At 38.1% G+C, this 17,830-nt stretch overlaps 1 protein-coding gene across 2 annotated transcripts in view; it reads right to left on the minus strand.

Annotated features, from left to right (window-relative positions):
* SGCE (sarcoglycan epsilon) overlaps window positions 1–17,830 on the minus strand; it is a 68,214-nt gene that overhangs the window by 43,773 nt on the left and 6,611 nt on the right. Inside the window, exon 2 of one of the 2 annotated variants that reach the window (XM_007105295.4) lies at window positions 8,211–8,318. The exons of the other annotated variant lie outside the window; for it this stretch is intronic. Coding sequence (XP_007105357.2) covers window positions 8,211–8,318 — 108 coding nt within the window. The remainder of the gene's footprint in view (window positions 1–8,210; window positions 8,319–17,830) is intronic. 2 annotated transcript variants of the gene reach the window in all.

Raw genomic sequence — 17,830 nt, forward strand, 5'->3', positions numbered from 1 at the left:
TCCATAGCTTTACTACTAAAAACACAACTTCAAAGGCTGTGGTAACGGAGGGAAGGGAGCGCGGCAAGTTAGGTTTAAATTAGGTACATAGGGAAACTCGTTCTTTCCTGACTTGTTTTGTACTAGCACTGGTAAGCATTCCCATGGCATTTAGAGTACCCATTCTCTACCCAAGAGCAATTCACTCACCTGTGAAAATGGTCCCGTTCCAAAAAAACAAGAATAAGTGAATCACAGAAAAATAGTGAGGATGAGAATTAGAGATTTTTCACCAGCTGGATTCCATGGCATCGGCTGAATGCTAGGTGCTGTGGAGAATGTGAAGATGAAGGAGACCCAGTCCCTGCCTTTCACGAGCTCACCATCTGGTTTGGGAGACCAACACTCCCCTAACTAGGTACGACCCCAGAGAGACAAACTGCTCTGGCAAGACCTGGAAAGATGGTGAAGAGCAATGGAAGCTGGAAAGACCTGGGAAAGGTTTATGTAAGAAGTAGAATTCAATGTGGCTTTTAAAGTACTAGCAAGATTCTGAAACTCAGAGATGGGCAATTTCAGCGGTGAAATGTGCAAGATACAAAAGTGGGATACTGTGGGGCCCTTTCAAGAAAGGGAATTAAGCCAGTAATGCTAGATCCTTGTAGGGGGGAGGAAAACTGGGAAGATGAGTCAAATTATGGACAGCTGTGAACTCCTGGTGAGAAGTTATTTAATTCTATACGGAAAGGTGTTTAAATTCTAGATCACAATCCTACATCCAAGGCACAGGAATGTTTTGCATAATTCAAAGGAATCTCTTTGGAGCTTATCCAGTTTACTCTTTCTAGAGATTAAAAACACCTTGAAGTCCAGCACTGAACTTTATTTACCTTTGTTATTTTCTTGGCACCTAGAAGGTGTCTGGCATATGTGAATAATTTTATAAATGGATGAATACATTCTAATACAAAGCACTGTAGAGGGAAACACAGTTCTTATGTTTGTGGACTAAATATATATAATACTTAACTTCATTTTCAGTTTTGTAACTTAAATTAATTCTCATATGTGTGTAGCAGTTTATGGGTTACCATCCTCCATTTACATTATAAACTACTAACAGTCTCCCGCAGTTTTTGCTGCCATAAGGTGGTAAAAGCTAGCTTATAAATCAAAAAGAAAGGTTGTTCATATTAATAATATTGAAATGGTTCTATTTTCTATATGGCCCATGGCAGGGCCTAAAAGAGAACCATAAAAGGGTACTTGTCACTGTTTATTATCTCACTTTCTGCTTTCATAAAACAAAACAAAACAAAACAAAAAACAACAAACAACATTTCTACAATCTACAGAGCCAAACCACAATCTACCATGGCCCTCCTGGGTTTTAAGATTACACGCACATTTCTTTATTCATGTGTACAACTGCCTTTCTGCAATCTGCTGAACTGCATACTTGCTGGTCAGTTACCTTGGCAACTCTGCAGTAAAGCCTGCTTCACTGTAAGTATAGTATGCCATTCACTTTGAGAAAAACATGATACAGATGTATGACACACTCATCATCTAGAGATGGAAAATGACTAAGCCACTATGTTTTGTTTGTGAAAATAATACTTCCTTTCTGTAGCATCGGTTTAAATTATGGGCACCCACAGAACATTTTAGAGAAGTGCCCTTTACCTTACCTTTCCCATTTGTTACTTGCAAAACAAATAGCTCTGCAACAGAGGCTATTTGGGCAGTATTCACACCTAGCTTCCTTTCAAAAGCAACAAGTGACACAGAGAATTCAGAGTTATGGGCTCTTGTTCTAAACATGAGCGGTATAAACAATACTGATAGGGTTTGCACTAACACCAAAAAAGGCTGTTACTTAACAGTGAACACATGTTGCACTCACATATGTCTAGGTAGTACTCACAAACAGTAAGCTTGACGCATATTGTTTTCCCTAAAAGAAAGTCTTGAAAATGAAATTTAAACACTTTAAGAATCTCTGAAATACACATCTCTGAAAAAAATCTCTGAACAGTCTCTGAAATATACAAGCATACAGTGCCATGCTAATCAAGGTGAGGTCACAGGGTCTGGCTGCTCTGTGTATTGCATGGCTCTCCAATCGTCTAGGGCTGCAAATCCATTACCTCTGCAAACACACACCACTGGATACAAATGAAACTGGAAACCAGTCTGTGGCTAAATCCGTGCAAATCCATCACCATTAATGGGCGAAACAATTAAACCAAAAGTCCAACCCACGCGGGTCAAAAACATCATCTTCAAACCACAAGGGTAGCTAGATTTGCAAAGATTAAAAACTGAAGACAGGTAGTCATAAATAACGGAACTTTTTAGAGGAAAAATTACATATCTGAGCTGAGAAGAGCAAAAAGATATGTGGGCAAGTGGCCTGGGTTATATTTCACCCTCCCTAAATGCAGGTCCAATATTCCTTGTTAACATGCTACCAAAATCTTTCTATAAAACTGTTCCCTGTTTTAGTCATAAGGCATAGTAACTACAAACCATTTTCGACAATGTATCTTATGGGACAGCAGACAGCCAAGAACCAAGGAACAGACGGTGATGGCAGTAGCAATAAAGTGGGACCTCATGCTAGCTAAGTAGCATCCTGTCTTCCTTTATTAATAGTCCATTTGAAATTCTCTCCCTATGGGAGCAACACTGAGATGAAAATATGAGGGTGCACATTTGTGTGCTTATTTACAATTACTTAAAAACAAAAGCAAACCTGGATGTGTTTAGTAAACATCAAATTTTGAAAGGGTTATGGTGGTGCACTGCTAACGAATCTAGAGCATACCACTTCACAATTATCACAATGATTTTTTTAATGGCATATGCATGTGCACAGGCACATACAAAGTCCACTCTCTACAAAAAAGTCCGGAGAACACCTACCAGCCCTTTTTCTGCATCAAGAACAAGGACATGACTATAAAGATAAACTGGCTGCTGAGTGTGACACCCTACAAGTCTCAGCTAGATTTAAGTCTTAAAGTCTCTCCTCTGAAGTCATAAAGGATTGTCAGTATTCACGTCAAGGTGATCTCTCTCTCTCTCATAGATGCTTTATCAACAAATTAATCACTTTAAAAGGTCCACTTACATCATCATTTTCCAATTTTTGTGGTTTGAGAGAATACAGTAAAATCTCAGTTTAGCAGGAACCCCAACGAAGGAAACATTTTAGAGAGCTGAGTTTTCTAAAGTACTCGGCGGTCGATCCTTCTTCATTATGGCATAAGATCATCATTTGGCGCATCAATTATTGCACTCCCCTCTATAATACAATCATGCCCTTATGGACTGTTTGGTTGCCTTGTCATTTACTGATCCCAGTAGCACTAGCAGGTCACCGTCTGCTAATGCTTTTTAAGGCTGTGTGTTTTATAGATTTTCTGTTTTCTCATCTGTAGACACGTTGTCAGCCGTCACTTCTCATTGCTATCCATATGTTTCCTGTAACAGCTCCTCTATCCCTTCTAATTTGCTGCTATTAATCCGCTGCAGGTTTAGAAACCAGGCTACCAAGTGAGGTGGGACTGCGTGTTAAAGTAAGAACAAATCTGTACTGTTTTAACGCATGCAGGGCTCTGCTGGGTGTGAAAAACAGGAGCCTGAGTTTGCTGCATCTATTTTGGCTACCCAGAGACCCTTTTGTGGTGTATTTCCTGATTCTTAGTTGACACAGTATACTTCTGAAAAGATGATCTTAATTGGCAGACAGCCATTACTTGAGGAGGTGGCAACATAAACTCTATGTATTAAATGCATTCAGAAATAAATAAGTGTACCACAGAAAGTCTTAATTCAACCCATAAGTTATGTAAACAAACTGTCAAATCAAAAGGAGGGGATTTAATGTGCTGTATAAAATAATTTCTTACATATTTGATGTGTGGGAAATATACTGCATAATTTAAACAAAGAGATCTATTGATTAAGTGATCTATTACCCTTAGCAATAGCTAAATCAGCCTAAGAACATAACACACTAAAATAAGTAATTTATTAATAAGAAACTGAAGCCTATTTCCAAAAGCATTTCAATTTTGTTAATTTGCCTCTCGTGTTCAGAGAGTTTTAAGACATAAGCTACTCATTGGGAAACATGACAAGGGTGCTTTAACTGAGTGCAAATTAGTTAAATAAGACAGTGCATATTTTCCAACTGTTCATAGTATTGCCTTAATAGTATTATTTGAAAAAAAATTTGGATAAGAACGATGAAGAAGACTTTTAAATATGTTTAACATACAAAGGTAATACTGAATAGCCACTTATCTGGTACAGCTTTCAAAAGTTACACAAAAAATACAATTGCTGAAAACTCATTTTACTATATGATCATCTCTGATAATTAGAAACTGTAAGTATGGACAGGAAAAAATAAGACTTGCCTTCTCTTTTATAGTTTTAATAGCTAAAAGCTCTTTATGAGGCTCAGAGCCCCTGTATACACAGCACTCCAAGAAGCTGCTACCAATTAATGGGAATTGATTATAAGAGATGAATTCCATTTGATATCTCTGCACCAAGAGAACTCATTTCGGGGTTTTCAGAGCTTGATATATTTATGGTTTCCTTCCTAATTTATTTTTCAATGTGTTATTTCTACAGTCTAATTGAAATTTAATTACTAAACCAGATAATGTCTGTAGAAAAATAGTTTGAAAGGCATTAATATGCAGCCAGGTACACCTGTTTTGGTTTTGTTTTGGTTTTTCCTCTTTAAAATTTACCTTGTGTTTTATCAATCCAGCTTTATAAATCTTGGCTTAGAATCAAAAGCTTTTCTCAGCAGTCTGCCCTTCACCCCTTAAGTTTACTCAACAACCAAGTACTGAAGCTCATTCATTGGGCAGTGGTCAGCTATTGTTTTATTTGTCACAGATAGTCCACACCTGGGCTGTAGAGCTCATCATGGGTAAGGCATTAAATTGCCTTTTAAAACTTCACTCCTCTAAGAGATAGGACCACTTTTCTCTACATGAGGTAGAAAAGAAACCACTACTTGGATCTTTTTCTACAAGAAGCAGAAAGGTTACTTTGTGAGATTCCCCTCCCCCCAACCAAAGCCACTTACTAAAACCATTCTTCTATACTAGAGTTAAATATCCTGATTTTTCCATAGAATGATCATGTGTTTGTTTTGTTTTGTTGTTTTTTTCTCAAATGTCAGCTGGAAAATGGTTGCAAACCATTTTTAATTGGTAATCAATAAACTTGGTCTCACAGAACACTGCAATTGAACGGGGCTTTAGAGGTCATCCTGTCAGGGCGTGCCAAATAACTTTCTCTACTAAGAGACAAATCATTGCATTACTTCCTGCTTGGATATGGCCTCAGCATTCTACTCAATCCAGGATTCCTGACAGATAACATCAATCGGGGTTTGCATGCAAAAAACCAAGTTCAGTCCTTCATTTTATAGTTAACAAAATTGAACCCAGAGAGGCTGAATGACAGGTTCAAGCTTACAGGACTAGTAAGAGGAAGAGCCAGGACTTGAACCCAGGGTAGTTACGTATTTTGTTGATTTGCTAACATGAGGTAATACATTTGGTAGCTGTCCATTACATTATTACAACCCACTAAAATAAACTCATTACTCTCTGTGTAAGATATTTTAATAATGCAGAACTATAATGATAGGATTTAAATTAGAGGAGGAGACCAGGAAGGGAGAAGCTAAAGAATGAGTTCAAGAGAAACTGAGAAAATAAGAGAATGCGATAATCTGAACTGGTTACCTCAAGATGTATTGATCATTTCGATTTTGAGAACTACAGTTATGGCTCAGGTTCCAAGGAGAAAATCAGTTTGAGGTCCAGAGGGAGCATGAAGTTTGAAAAAGGAAGAGATGGAGATTCTAGAGAATGCTATGGTAAAGGCCTTGGAATACATTTCACTAAGAAGAGCACCATAGGGGCTTCCCTGGTGGCGCAGTGGTTGGGAGTCCGCCTGCTGATGCAGGAGACACGGGTTCGTGCCCCGGTCCGGGAGGATCCCACATGCCGCGGAGCGGCTGGGCCCGTGAGCCATGGCCGCTGAGCCTGCGCGTCCGGAGCCTGTGCCCCGCAGTGGGAGAGGCCACAACAGTGAGAGGCCCGCGTACCGCAAAAAAAAAAAAAAAAAAAAAAAAGCACCATAGTAGATAACTCAGCTGAGCTTGACAGCCGGTTAGAGAGTACCTTTATGCAAAATCAAATAGGAATGGAGGGACACGCTTAAAGAGGACAGAAATTCTAGGGATCAACGTTAAAAAGAAGAAACTGAAGAAAAGGGAAAGACTGCAATTTAGTGCAAAATAGTGTGAAGTCCAGAGGAAGGGTCTTTAGTGATCTCGTGTGAGGCAGCAGGAATCAGGGCAGCTCCCAAATCCCTGGGTGATGGCAGAAGTAAATTGCACATGGCAATACTGAGGGCCATCTGGGGCCATAACTGGTGAGATTAGAAAACAGGAAGGGGCTTCCCTGGTGGTGCCGTGGTTAAGAATCCGCCTGCCAATGCAGGGGACACGGGCTCGATCCCTGGTCTAGGAAGATACCACATGCCACGGAGCAACTAAGCCCATGCGCCACAACTACTGAGGCCGCGTGCCACAGCTACTGAAGCCCATGCGCCTAGAGCCTGGGATCGGCAACAAGAGAAGCCACCACAATGAGAAGCCCGCACACTGCAATGAAGAGTAGCCCCCGCTCGCCGCAACTAGAGAGAGCCCGTGCGCAGCAACGAAGACCCAACGCAACCAAAAATAAATAAAAGAAAATAAAAAGAAAACAGGAATAGTGGATGTGCCGAAGAAGCTGAAGGCCTCGGCCTGATTAAGGAGCAGCCCAGATAAGGTAGTCGGGGGTGATTCCCTTGAAGGAAACAGAGAAAATCCCTTGAGAATATCTAAGAAGGGTGTGGGGAAAGGACTGTGGGATGATGCGCTTAGATCCTAGAACAAGTGAGTCTAGTGCTTTTGAAAACAACTTTTTGTGAACTTTTCATGAGAGTTTACTGTTATAAAACTCTTTTCTTTTATATTAGAGATGAAAATTCCTTAAAAATGCAAAGGTGTTTGTGGGTTTGTTTCAAAGACATCAGAGTAGAAGAGATGCTGGGAGCCTTGGTCTTACTGTGAAACAGGTCTGGGAGTAGAAGATTCTAGCTGAGGAATAATTTGATGCAAGCTGGAAAAAAGTCAGTGACCCCAACTCAGAAATGTAAGAAGAAAATGAGGTAAGCCAGGAATCACTCCTAGAAGATACCTAGAAAGTTTTACATGGCAGTAAGGCCATTTATCACATAAAATTACTGCTCTTTTCAAAATATTTTAAAACTGTTGTTTTTTTAATAGATATTCTGGTTACCCCAAACTTATGGAAACTAGGCTACTGTTCTGCTAATGTTCTGTGCATGGCCACATATAGCCAAAACTGTGGGGGGGGGGGGAGGGAGGGGGGAGGGTACGGTTAAGAAGGATTATAAAGACAAGTAATCCAGAAATATTAAGTGAACGCTCATATTGATAATTGATATTTTTAAAACAACTAATCTTTTGGTTATTAAGTAAGTCTTTTTCTCCCTGATGAAATGCATTATTTCAAAGGTCCTGAAATATTGCTAATGAACACATTAAAGATAGGGAAGAAAAATTTAGAAGGACAATCAATCATTCAAGGGTCAGGCCATCTTTTCAAAAGAAAACAAATGCCATCTAATTAGTTAATAGCAAACATACCAACTTGGTTTTGCAACAAAAATCATTCAAAAAATCATCCACAACTAGCCAAAATATTTTATGACCATTTTTCTAAGGTTATGTAAATACTGTTTTTAAACGATTTACGTTAAATGTACTTCTTAATGTTTTTCAATGTTATAAGTAAATTGTTATAATAACCACACTGGGACAATTTTCATAAGTGGCAAGCTAGTAACTGGATAAGGGGCAACAGTAGGTTAAAAACAAGAATTATTTTTGGTTAAAAAAAGGGAAAACTACAGCAAAGGAAAAAAACTTGGAGAATAATGGATTAAGAACACAGAGGATCAGAAGTTTTAGAAGATTAGGAAAACAAAATTTGATTTTTTTCAGATTGACTTATCAAAAAAAAAATCCACACATGACTAAAAAAGCAAAAGGACTATTGGAAGCGGACATTTAATTGACTCCCCAAAAGGGATTTAGATTTACAACCTAAACTCACCATCTTTCTTCCCAGCAGTCATTTTTCTGCTGATAATAAAATTGTTGGCCTGTTTGGTCTTCCAGTTAACTGTTCCATTTATGCCATCAGCACAGCTTAATAAAAAAGCTTTTCAGAATAAAACAAATGCACAAAAAATGAAATTAATGTCAAATTAAAATGGCTATCACAAATCACCTACTACGTATTAACTGGTATCAGATTCCTTCCAGCCCCAGCGAGCTGTTTAATTCCATTCAATAAATATCTGTTGCATGTCAATACAAGGAATATATGGGGATACAAAGTAAAGACAGTTCCTGCCCTCCAAGGAGCTTACAATCTATAGGGATTGATAATTCATGTACCAAAATATATAAGTAATATATAATATAGTGTATACGTATAGCAATTACACATATACACACAGTGGTAGAAAGCATAGCTGCTACAATAGCACTGAGAGAGGAAGCAATTTTCCCTGGCTAGGAATGTTGTGATAAGTTTAAAACGTCTTTTAAATTTACAGTTGAGTTTTGGAAACATTACACTGGCAGCAATGAACAGAGTCAGGGTCAGTGGATACTAAATAGGCGGATATCTCTGGAGTGTAGAGTGGCAGTCAGCCCATAATCAGGGGTTGTAGAAAGGAAGAGTAAAGGTGGGGCCAGTTACAAGACATCATGGGAGAGAATACTGACAGTACTTCTCAAATTGCTGGATGTGGGCTAAAAAAAGAATGGCTTTGAAGTTTTGATCCAGGATGACACAGAATAGTGATATATTAGGAATGCCAAAAAGGAGTCCATTTCAGGAGAAAGATGACACATTTATTTGGGGATATGTTAAATGTGGGGTACCAGTTGGATATCCAGGTGAAACCACCTAAGAAGAAGGTGGAAATAGAGCTCTGGTTCACAGGAGAATCTCAGGCAAGCTTTGGATACAGATTTGAAGTTCATCACCAGAGAAATGATTGTTGAAGCCAAAGCCCCAGTGCAATTCCCTAAAGAGATCATGCTCTCAGGTAACACGCATTAGACTGTCAGGTACAAAATGATCTGGAGAAGATACACATTCATGTTCTTGACCTATTTGCCTATACTATTTCCAATCATCCAAATTACCAATCTTACTGCTTACTCTCCCATTTTTCATCCTTATCTTCCAGACTTGATATTTGGGTACCATTTTCCTAACTACAACATTGGGTCACCATCTCATTCTCCCTTCCTCTAGCCATCTCAGATATGTTCCCTTTGAGTTCAGCTCAGTTCCCAAATCCCCCAGGGTGTACCCTGTAGTTTTGTCCTAGCTTCTGGAGTTGAAATATATAGCAAGAAGGAATGCACGAAAAGTGGGAGGAACAACAAAGGCAGAAGAACATGTTAATAAATATATTTACATAGCAAAAACAGAGGATAATTCAGCAAAGAAATAAGAGACAAGGCGGTCAGAGAGGTTGGACAACTGAGCCTGAAGTGTCATATACATATGTCAACGGAAGAGTTGTCAAAAAGGAGAGTGTGATCAACATCCTCACTTACTGTAAAAAGGTCAAAGAGGATGAGAGCTTAGAAAAGATTGCTAGATGTGAAAGGGGAGAAGTTATTGGTGACTCCTTGAAAGTGGAGTTCCAATAAAGTGGTAAGAGTAGAAGCCAGACAGCAAAAGGCCAAGACGTAGATGCAACAAACAGAGTTAATCTTTTAAGAACACTGGCCAGAATAGGGAAGCAAAGAGATAAAATGATATGGCAGACTGTGGAGCAGCAAGGTAGAGAAAAAGATTGTTTATTTTAATGTAGGGAAACAAATTTTGTTTATAAGCTGAGGAAAAGACATAAGGAGAGAGAAAGAGACTAGGTGTAATGAAAAGGAACATAAATGATGAGACACAATCCCAGAAAAACTAGAATGGGTGGGTGGGACCAAGCAGAAACATACAATATACATATACTTGTATATTGTACAGCATATACAAAGCATATATGCTTTATACAAGCATATAAAGAAAATACTTCATGAATCAGAGAGTAAGGACAAGTGAAGGGAGAAACATTTGTTGGGGTACAGGACACTTAATGTTGAAAGGGCTCCTCACCCTAGTAAATCAGAGGTGAAATGGTTATTTCCTTCTCAAACTGAATTTTGCGTAAAATTCTGAACTTAAACTAAATTATGAGAAATACCAAGTCCCCTTCCAAAATGAAAAAAAGAATACAATTCAAAACCCAAGTTATTAAAAATAAACAATCAAACAAAACCTCAGGTGATCATTTCAGTGATACCTGGGAGTGGAAATCAAAGGCCTTAGCACCCCAAGTGAATAAATGACTTGGTTGGTATTGAATTTTTAAATTATGTAAACCTAAGTATACTAATTTTATATCTACTAAAAGACCAATCTTATGGCTGATTCACCTAATAAATGGTTGATTCACCTAAGAACTGAAGTTATGTCCTTTTAAATCTAGATGAAGAATACAGTAGTCATTTCCTAAATAATTTAAGCTAAAATAGGATCAGAAATGTTCCTGGCCTCTTGTGGCAAAATATCCCACCTCCAAGGGTTTTCCTAATTTCTGGGTTCCAAAGGCAACATGCTAGTTACATAAGAATCACCTGGGAAGCTCTCTAAAAATACATATTCTCACACACTCCAAAAACTACAAAATAAAAAAATTTAAAACACATATTCATGACTCCACCATGGAGAATCTAGGTAGGTGGGTTACACAGTTTCATCAGGTGATTCTCACACTCAAATACGAACTCTAGAAGACCAACAGAAGACCTACAGAACCCAAGGGTATATAGGATATTCAACCAAGTCACATCAAATGTGACAAATGTAGGGCTAATCTTATAACTGAAAACTTTACTCTCTCTTATCCCCAACTGGCCCACAGATGCAGCCAATTTGCAAGAACATGAAAGTCACTGCTGGACAGTGGGAAATCTCAACCTAGAAAGACAGGAAGCAAGTGGTCAAATTCTTCTCTACAACTCTTCAAAAAACAATGTATACATGTGGACCCGACAAGCAACATTTACATTTAAATCCATCACATCACCTGGTCCTGAGCAAGGTGCTTTCATGTAGATTGTCTAGTTCAATCCATACAAAACCAAGAGAATCTGTTAACATGTCTGAAGGTTATAGAGGCTTGATCGAACAGCAGAATGGAGTAAACCCTGGAGGAAAGCAGGCACGCTTCAGAATTCTCCACTTTTCCATGGATTGGGGAGTTACCATAAAGAAAGAAGGGTTTGGGTGTCCAGACAGCACCCCTTTTGTTCCTTCCTTTATTCCAGCCCAGTCGTTCTCAGACCACGCTGTGCATAAGAATTATTGTTCAGTTATACACACAAAACTACACATAATGTACTTCATAGGTAATTTAAAGGATTTACTAGGGTGACTTAAGTCTATGGAATTTTTTGCCTTATACTCTGGCTTTTAGAACCTCACTAACCCATAAGATTTAATGTCACTGCACATCCTTGCCGGGTGAACCAATGTATCATTGCTCATGCTTTCCAGGTCCTGTGTAAGTGCAGCCTACTTGGCTTTTACAGACAAGAATTTCAAAATTCAAAAGACAAATTTGATTGGTGCCTCAGCTGTTAAAAAATAGAGGCAGGGTAAAATAGTTTATACACTTCTCACAGATAATATCTCTGTTTTAAGGCTGGCATTGCTTTGAGCATATTCATTATTTTTAAGTTTATATTGATCCCTCTAAAGTCCTACTTTGACCACAGAAGACCACAGTCCAATAAATCTAAATAAAAAGACAACTTTTTACTGCTCTACTCACCAGACAATGTCAATAAAGGCAAGACATAACACCACGGATAATGTGTCTGCTTAAACATTCAAGTCCCACACCTTGAGGGAGAAATATCAGTAACACTGAAATATCTATTTTTCACTGTGTATCCAAGATCATGGGTCCACTTAGCTAACTTCTTGTAAAGAAAATTATTGTAATCTGTACGTTGACAAATGCAGAATACTCACTGGGGAAAAAAAGGTAGTATTTTAATAAGTTTGATTTTCATTAGAAAAGGAGCACACCATTTTTTTTCTATGAGAACAAATTTCCTTAGAATGGGAAAACATGACTCAATTTTTGAAACTATTTATTCTATACATTACTTTCCAAGATTAAATCTAGTGTGTAAAAAAAAAAAGTCAGCCTTGGACTCCTTCCAAAGATAATGGACCATCCTCAGAAATCCTGAAAGAACTCCACTGTGCTCATTGGGTTCATGATAATCTATGCTACAGTTGTACCTGGATATGAGTTTTGCTCTAATTCATAAACACAAAAGCAAAGAATAATATGAATCTTGTGTTTACAGAGCCCAGACTAAGAAGACATTCACACAATTAGCTAGCATAGCATGGTATACAATTTAAGCAATTCCTCAGTGCTCCCTCTCAAAACTCATCAAAGCCTGAATTAATCCAATGGTGACTGGCATGCCCTTAAATTCCCTAGAAACCATTCAATACTTAAAGTTTGTCTTAAGGTTCCATGATTCATCCGGAGTCTTGTAGCAACATGACTGCATCTCATCTGGCCTGGGGCAAACACTCTCTGAAGAGACATGACTCTTTCCCCAACCTGAATAATTTGCTGACTTAGTGAGGAAGGGTTTGCTATTTAATAAAAGCAATTGAAGAGATGTGAATAGTGACTGATTGCTGATGAGCTAATCAAAATGTCAAGGGATAGAAATAATAAATAATAATTTAGTCTGACATCACTGTCCACGTAAATAGCAAAATATGCCAGATGAAATATAATCTGATTAACACACTCACCTTAGAACCAAACTGTCAAGTCTTTCTCTGTCCACTCTTTCATCTGTCTCTTTTCCTATTTCACTCAAAGGGGACACAGACTTTGTTTTCATAAATAGGACATAGACAGCTCATGTCGCCTACATCTCTTCCCTTCCCTCATCATTCCCCATGTCATTATGTCTCTCCCGTGCCCTCTACATTTTCTCTTCCCTTTTCTATGCAACTATCCTTAATACTTTTACAATGGTCTCTTATACTGAAATCTTGTTTTTATATTTTTCTCTCTAAAAAATGTTAGCTGACATTATCATTAGCTACCAAGTTTTGAGTGCTAAGTACAAGGCACTAAAGGTTTTATACATAACTATTCTAATCCTTACATCATCACTATGTGAGACAGGTAGTATTACTTCCATTTTACAATGAGGATAAGAAGTCTTAGGAAATTATGTAGCTTATCCCAGGTCATTATGTTTAGTAAGTAGCAGAGTTGGATTCTGAACCCATTTCTTGATTGACTTCAAAGCCCCTGATACCTACTCATCAATATGATCCCCAAATGGTTAAATGGGAAAGCACTCTGTGAACTGTATCTTTCTTAAGAAATTTGAGATATTATTATTATTACTAGTAGGTCCTCTTCAACTTACTTTTCTTTCTAGAAAAAAATAAGTTTTCCCTGACTGCTGGATTAGAAACAGCTCGCAAGGAGGCAATACCCATGAGAATTAATCCTATGTGTTATGTACGTATGTACACACACACACAATTCATTAAAAGAGGAAAGCTAAAAGGTTAGTTGGAAACTATGGAGAAAAAAATGGCTTTGCTGAGGAGAACTGTCCACCCCAACCTCAAAGGGAGTCAGAAAAAAATATTCCTAAGAGAAGTGTAATAGCAAGACGTCAAACTGAAAATGCCAGAATGAGAAGCCTCTCAACTTTGTTAAAACAGAAGAGCCTGGCAGGGCGAACATAAGTAATTAATATAATTTAAAGTTATTAGAATTTTATAATTTTAGCACAAGCTAGGTAAGATTTTAGACTTTAGAGTGAAATAAAAATTGGGAGCACAGAAAGGTAGTGTTTAAATCAGCATCTCTGGAGACAGAGTGCCTTGGGTTCAAAATCCCAGTTTTTGTCCACTGGGCGAGTTATTCAATGTCTCTGTACCTCAGTTTACTCATCTGGTAGGGCCAGAACAGTGCCCACTTCATAGAGGCATTGTGAATATTAAATGAGATAATACACTTAAAACCCTTAGAAGAGTGCTTAGCACACAATGATGTTCTCAAAAAATATAAGCTATTATTATATTTACTCTTCATTTAATATGAAGGAAATTTTAGATTTCTTTAAATGTGTTTTCTTTTAAACAGATGTTCAAATGAAAAAACTATTGTCACTACAGTTGGCATTATAGAATATAGCACTCTTTTTTTTTCTTCACGGTCATGAGACACATGAAAAAATGATATTTGTACGGCAGAGTGGAGTAAACGCTAGAGGCTGCTCACCAGCGGAAGGAGAAGCCCAGGGGCTCCAACCACCCCAAACTTCACAGGGCTAAGAAGACGGCATCTTAGCAAGTCTTCATTCCCAGTACCAGCCAAGGCAGACTGAGAGCTGCAAAAGCCAGGTGTGATAAGAAGCAAGTTATAATTGAGGATACGGGGAGGGGGAAGGGTAAGATGGGACAAAGTGAGAGAGTGGCATGGACAGATATACGCTACCAAATGTAAAATAGATAGCTGGGGGGAAGCAGCCGCAAAAAGCAGGTATACTCCAATAAAGATGTTAAAAAAATAAATAAATAAAATAAAAAGAAGCAAGTTATACTGATATCTGTACTCTCTGACTCTCACAAACTCTTAGGTATTTATTCTGAGGAAATAACGCAACAAAAGCATAAACTGCATGGACACAAGATTGCATTACATATATCAAAACTGGATGAAAAATTAAATGTCTGATAAAAGAAGAAGTGTTGGTTTGATAGAATAGCTCATGGAGAAGGGAGGGTTATCCACTTCTCTTTGGAGTTTTAAACCTGTGCTCAAATAGCCCAACCAAGGCACGTACTGGGTTTTCACTGCCCGGAAATGGTACTATCTATATTCTATCTGAGAAACACTAGATGCATAAGGAGCACCAGTGGGACCCTTGGAAATGGGATACATAATATATGCAGTAGTTACATGCACCATTACAATTTAATGTCCTCATCTGCAAAATGTTGGACTGTTTTGAAATTAATAAAATTAGCTAAAGGTAGAATACAAAATACTACGCAGACGGTGAAATCTAGCCTAATAGTGCAATCTAGTGGGAAAGGATTAAAAGGCAAAGCGGTTAAGAGCTACTGGGTTAGGGAAGCAAAACTGTAGGAAAAAATTCTGCTCAAAATAAAAAATATAACAATAATATACGAATGGGTGTTTACTTGAAACAGTCATTATTTTTCTTTATTATAGAAACCACACATTTTCATTGTAATACATTCAAATAGTATAACCAGGAGGGTATAAAATATAAAAGTTCCCTCCAATGCCATCCTCCTAATGCCACTGCCGAGGGTACCCACTCTTAACAGTCCCTGCATCTTTCCATATTCTATGCATATGCAAACGTATGTTTATACACATACACATATAAACACACACATACACCATGCTTTTCTTTACATAATGTGATCACACTTTTTCCCTTAGCATATATCTTGAACGTGTTTACATGATATCACATTTTAAGACTGCAAAGCTTTATGCTGTGTGGCTCAATCATAATTTATTTATCATCACCTCAAACTCAGCCTGTCCAAACTAGGACTCCTGATCTTTCCCTTAAAGTTTGGTCCTCTTCCGGCATTCTTCATCAGGAGAATGGTATCAGCGTTCATTCTCATGAATACAACAGAAATCTAGAAATCATCCTTGATATTTCCTGTCACTCTCCACCCCAAATTCAATCCACAACCCACTCCGATTGCTGTTTACCCCTCAAGATATCCCTCCTATCTTCATTTCCCCATCACCACCCTAACCTGGGAGGTCATCATCTCTATTCTGGGTTACTAAAGTAGCCTTCGAACTACCGCTTCTATTCTGACCCCTCAAATCCTTTCATCACAATGCCGCCAAAGTGCTCTTTTTGAAATGCAAATTTGATCAAGTCCTGCTTAAACCCCTCCAAAGATTTCCCGTTGGTTTTAGGATGAAGATTACACTCTTTAAGGTAGTCTAACAGACCCGGCAAAATTTGCTCCCTGACCCCCTATCTAGCCTCCTTTCATATTGTAGATCCCCTTCCCTCCCGGCTCCAACATCACTGGACTTTTTCCAGCACCTTCTATTTGCCAGGGCAACCTGCCCCAGGGCCTCTACAGAGCTCCTCCTTTGACCTCAAATATACCTTTCCTCTTCACCTCACTTAACGTTTACTCATCCTTCAGATCTGAGTACCTTCTCAGAGAAGCCTTCCTTAATCCCCGTCTGGCCAAATCCCCTGCTTAGAAATTCTACTAGTGTTTGTAGCACTTATCATAGTTCTGAGGGCACATTAATATGTGTGATTAATTGATTAATCTTTGCCAACCCCGCTAATGTAAAACTTCCCTAACGGCTGGGAAAGTATATTCCCCAGCATCTAACACAGTCTCAAAACCAGTCAATACTCAAAAAATAAATGAATTTAAAAAGTATCAGTTAGTAAGATGACCCAATTTTTTTCTAGTTTTTCATTATCACTATCAATCCTACAATAAACGTCCTTATATTTTTATTTTTCATCACTTAAAGGAGTATATTTGTAAACTAAACTAGAATTTAAATGGCTAGACAAAAAATAACATACATTTCAAATTTTGATAAGCACATGTAGCAACCTGTTCTGTTTCCACTTCTGCAGTACTGGCCTTTGATTAGAATCAATTCTATAACTACAAAAAAATGAAAGATGTTAAAGGTGCTACACTGATTAACTCTTTCATAGGACAGAAGAGCCACTGACATTTTACCGCACAGTGAGAAACACTAATTTGCTACGGAGAAAAAAGAAAAACCATGGGGCTAATTTTTTCTTCTTCTGCATTCCAAGGTAAAAAAATCAACTTTACTTCTATGTCTATTGCTGAAGAAATCAGGAACTAAAATATTTCACTTAAACTGCTATAGGAAAATTAACTGTGATCTCTTCTTTCAAATTCACAGTGAACCCCAAATCTCCATAATAATCAAAGTGGTGACCAAATGAATGAGTGAAAAGCTAAAGAATGGGAAAGAATTTACACTGGAGCTGCCTAACTCCTAAACATTTTTGAAATGAGCAGCTTCATTTGTCAGAAGAGAAAAAGTCTGCCTTCCGTGTCACAACAGATGCCGTGGCGATTCCCGTGGTACAGAATGCCAAAGAGCTAGTCTAAAAAATCTGATTAGTCCAAGGCAATTAAGTAGAAAATTAGACGTGCTAAAGACGAGCGCTTTTTAAGTGATAAGACACATTTAAACCGCGATTGCATAAAGAGTGCATAGAAATTCTTAGATGAAGACACAAAAAATAAGAATTTTACCAAAGTGACCCAAGAAGAAAACAGCACTTCAGCTTTACTAATATGTTGGTTTTTGCAAGAATATAACATTAATAAGCACAGCAACTCATGTTTCGAGGCTACCTATTTATCTCGTAAGATAACTTCTTGAAGTTTTAAATTTTAAACGTTGGAGATCATTTGCTTCCCAAACCCAGGAGCAGGAGCAAGGATTGCATTCAAGGAATTGCAAGTAGCCGCCTGCAGATCAGGTGCGTGAGCGCTGACAAACCAGACGC

The sequence above is a fragment of the Physeter macrocephalus genome, chromosome 5 (assembly GCF_002837175.3).
Source record: "Physeter macrocephalus isolate SW-GA chromosome 5, ASM283717v5, whole genome shotgun sequence".
Classification (NCBI taxonomy): Eukaryota; Metazoa; Chordata; class Mammalia; order Artiodactyla; family Physeteridae; genus Physeter; species Physeter macrocephalus.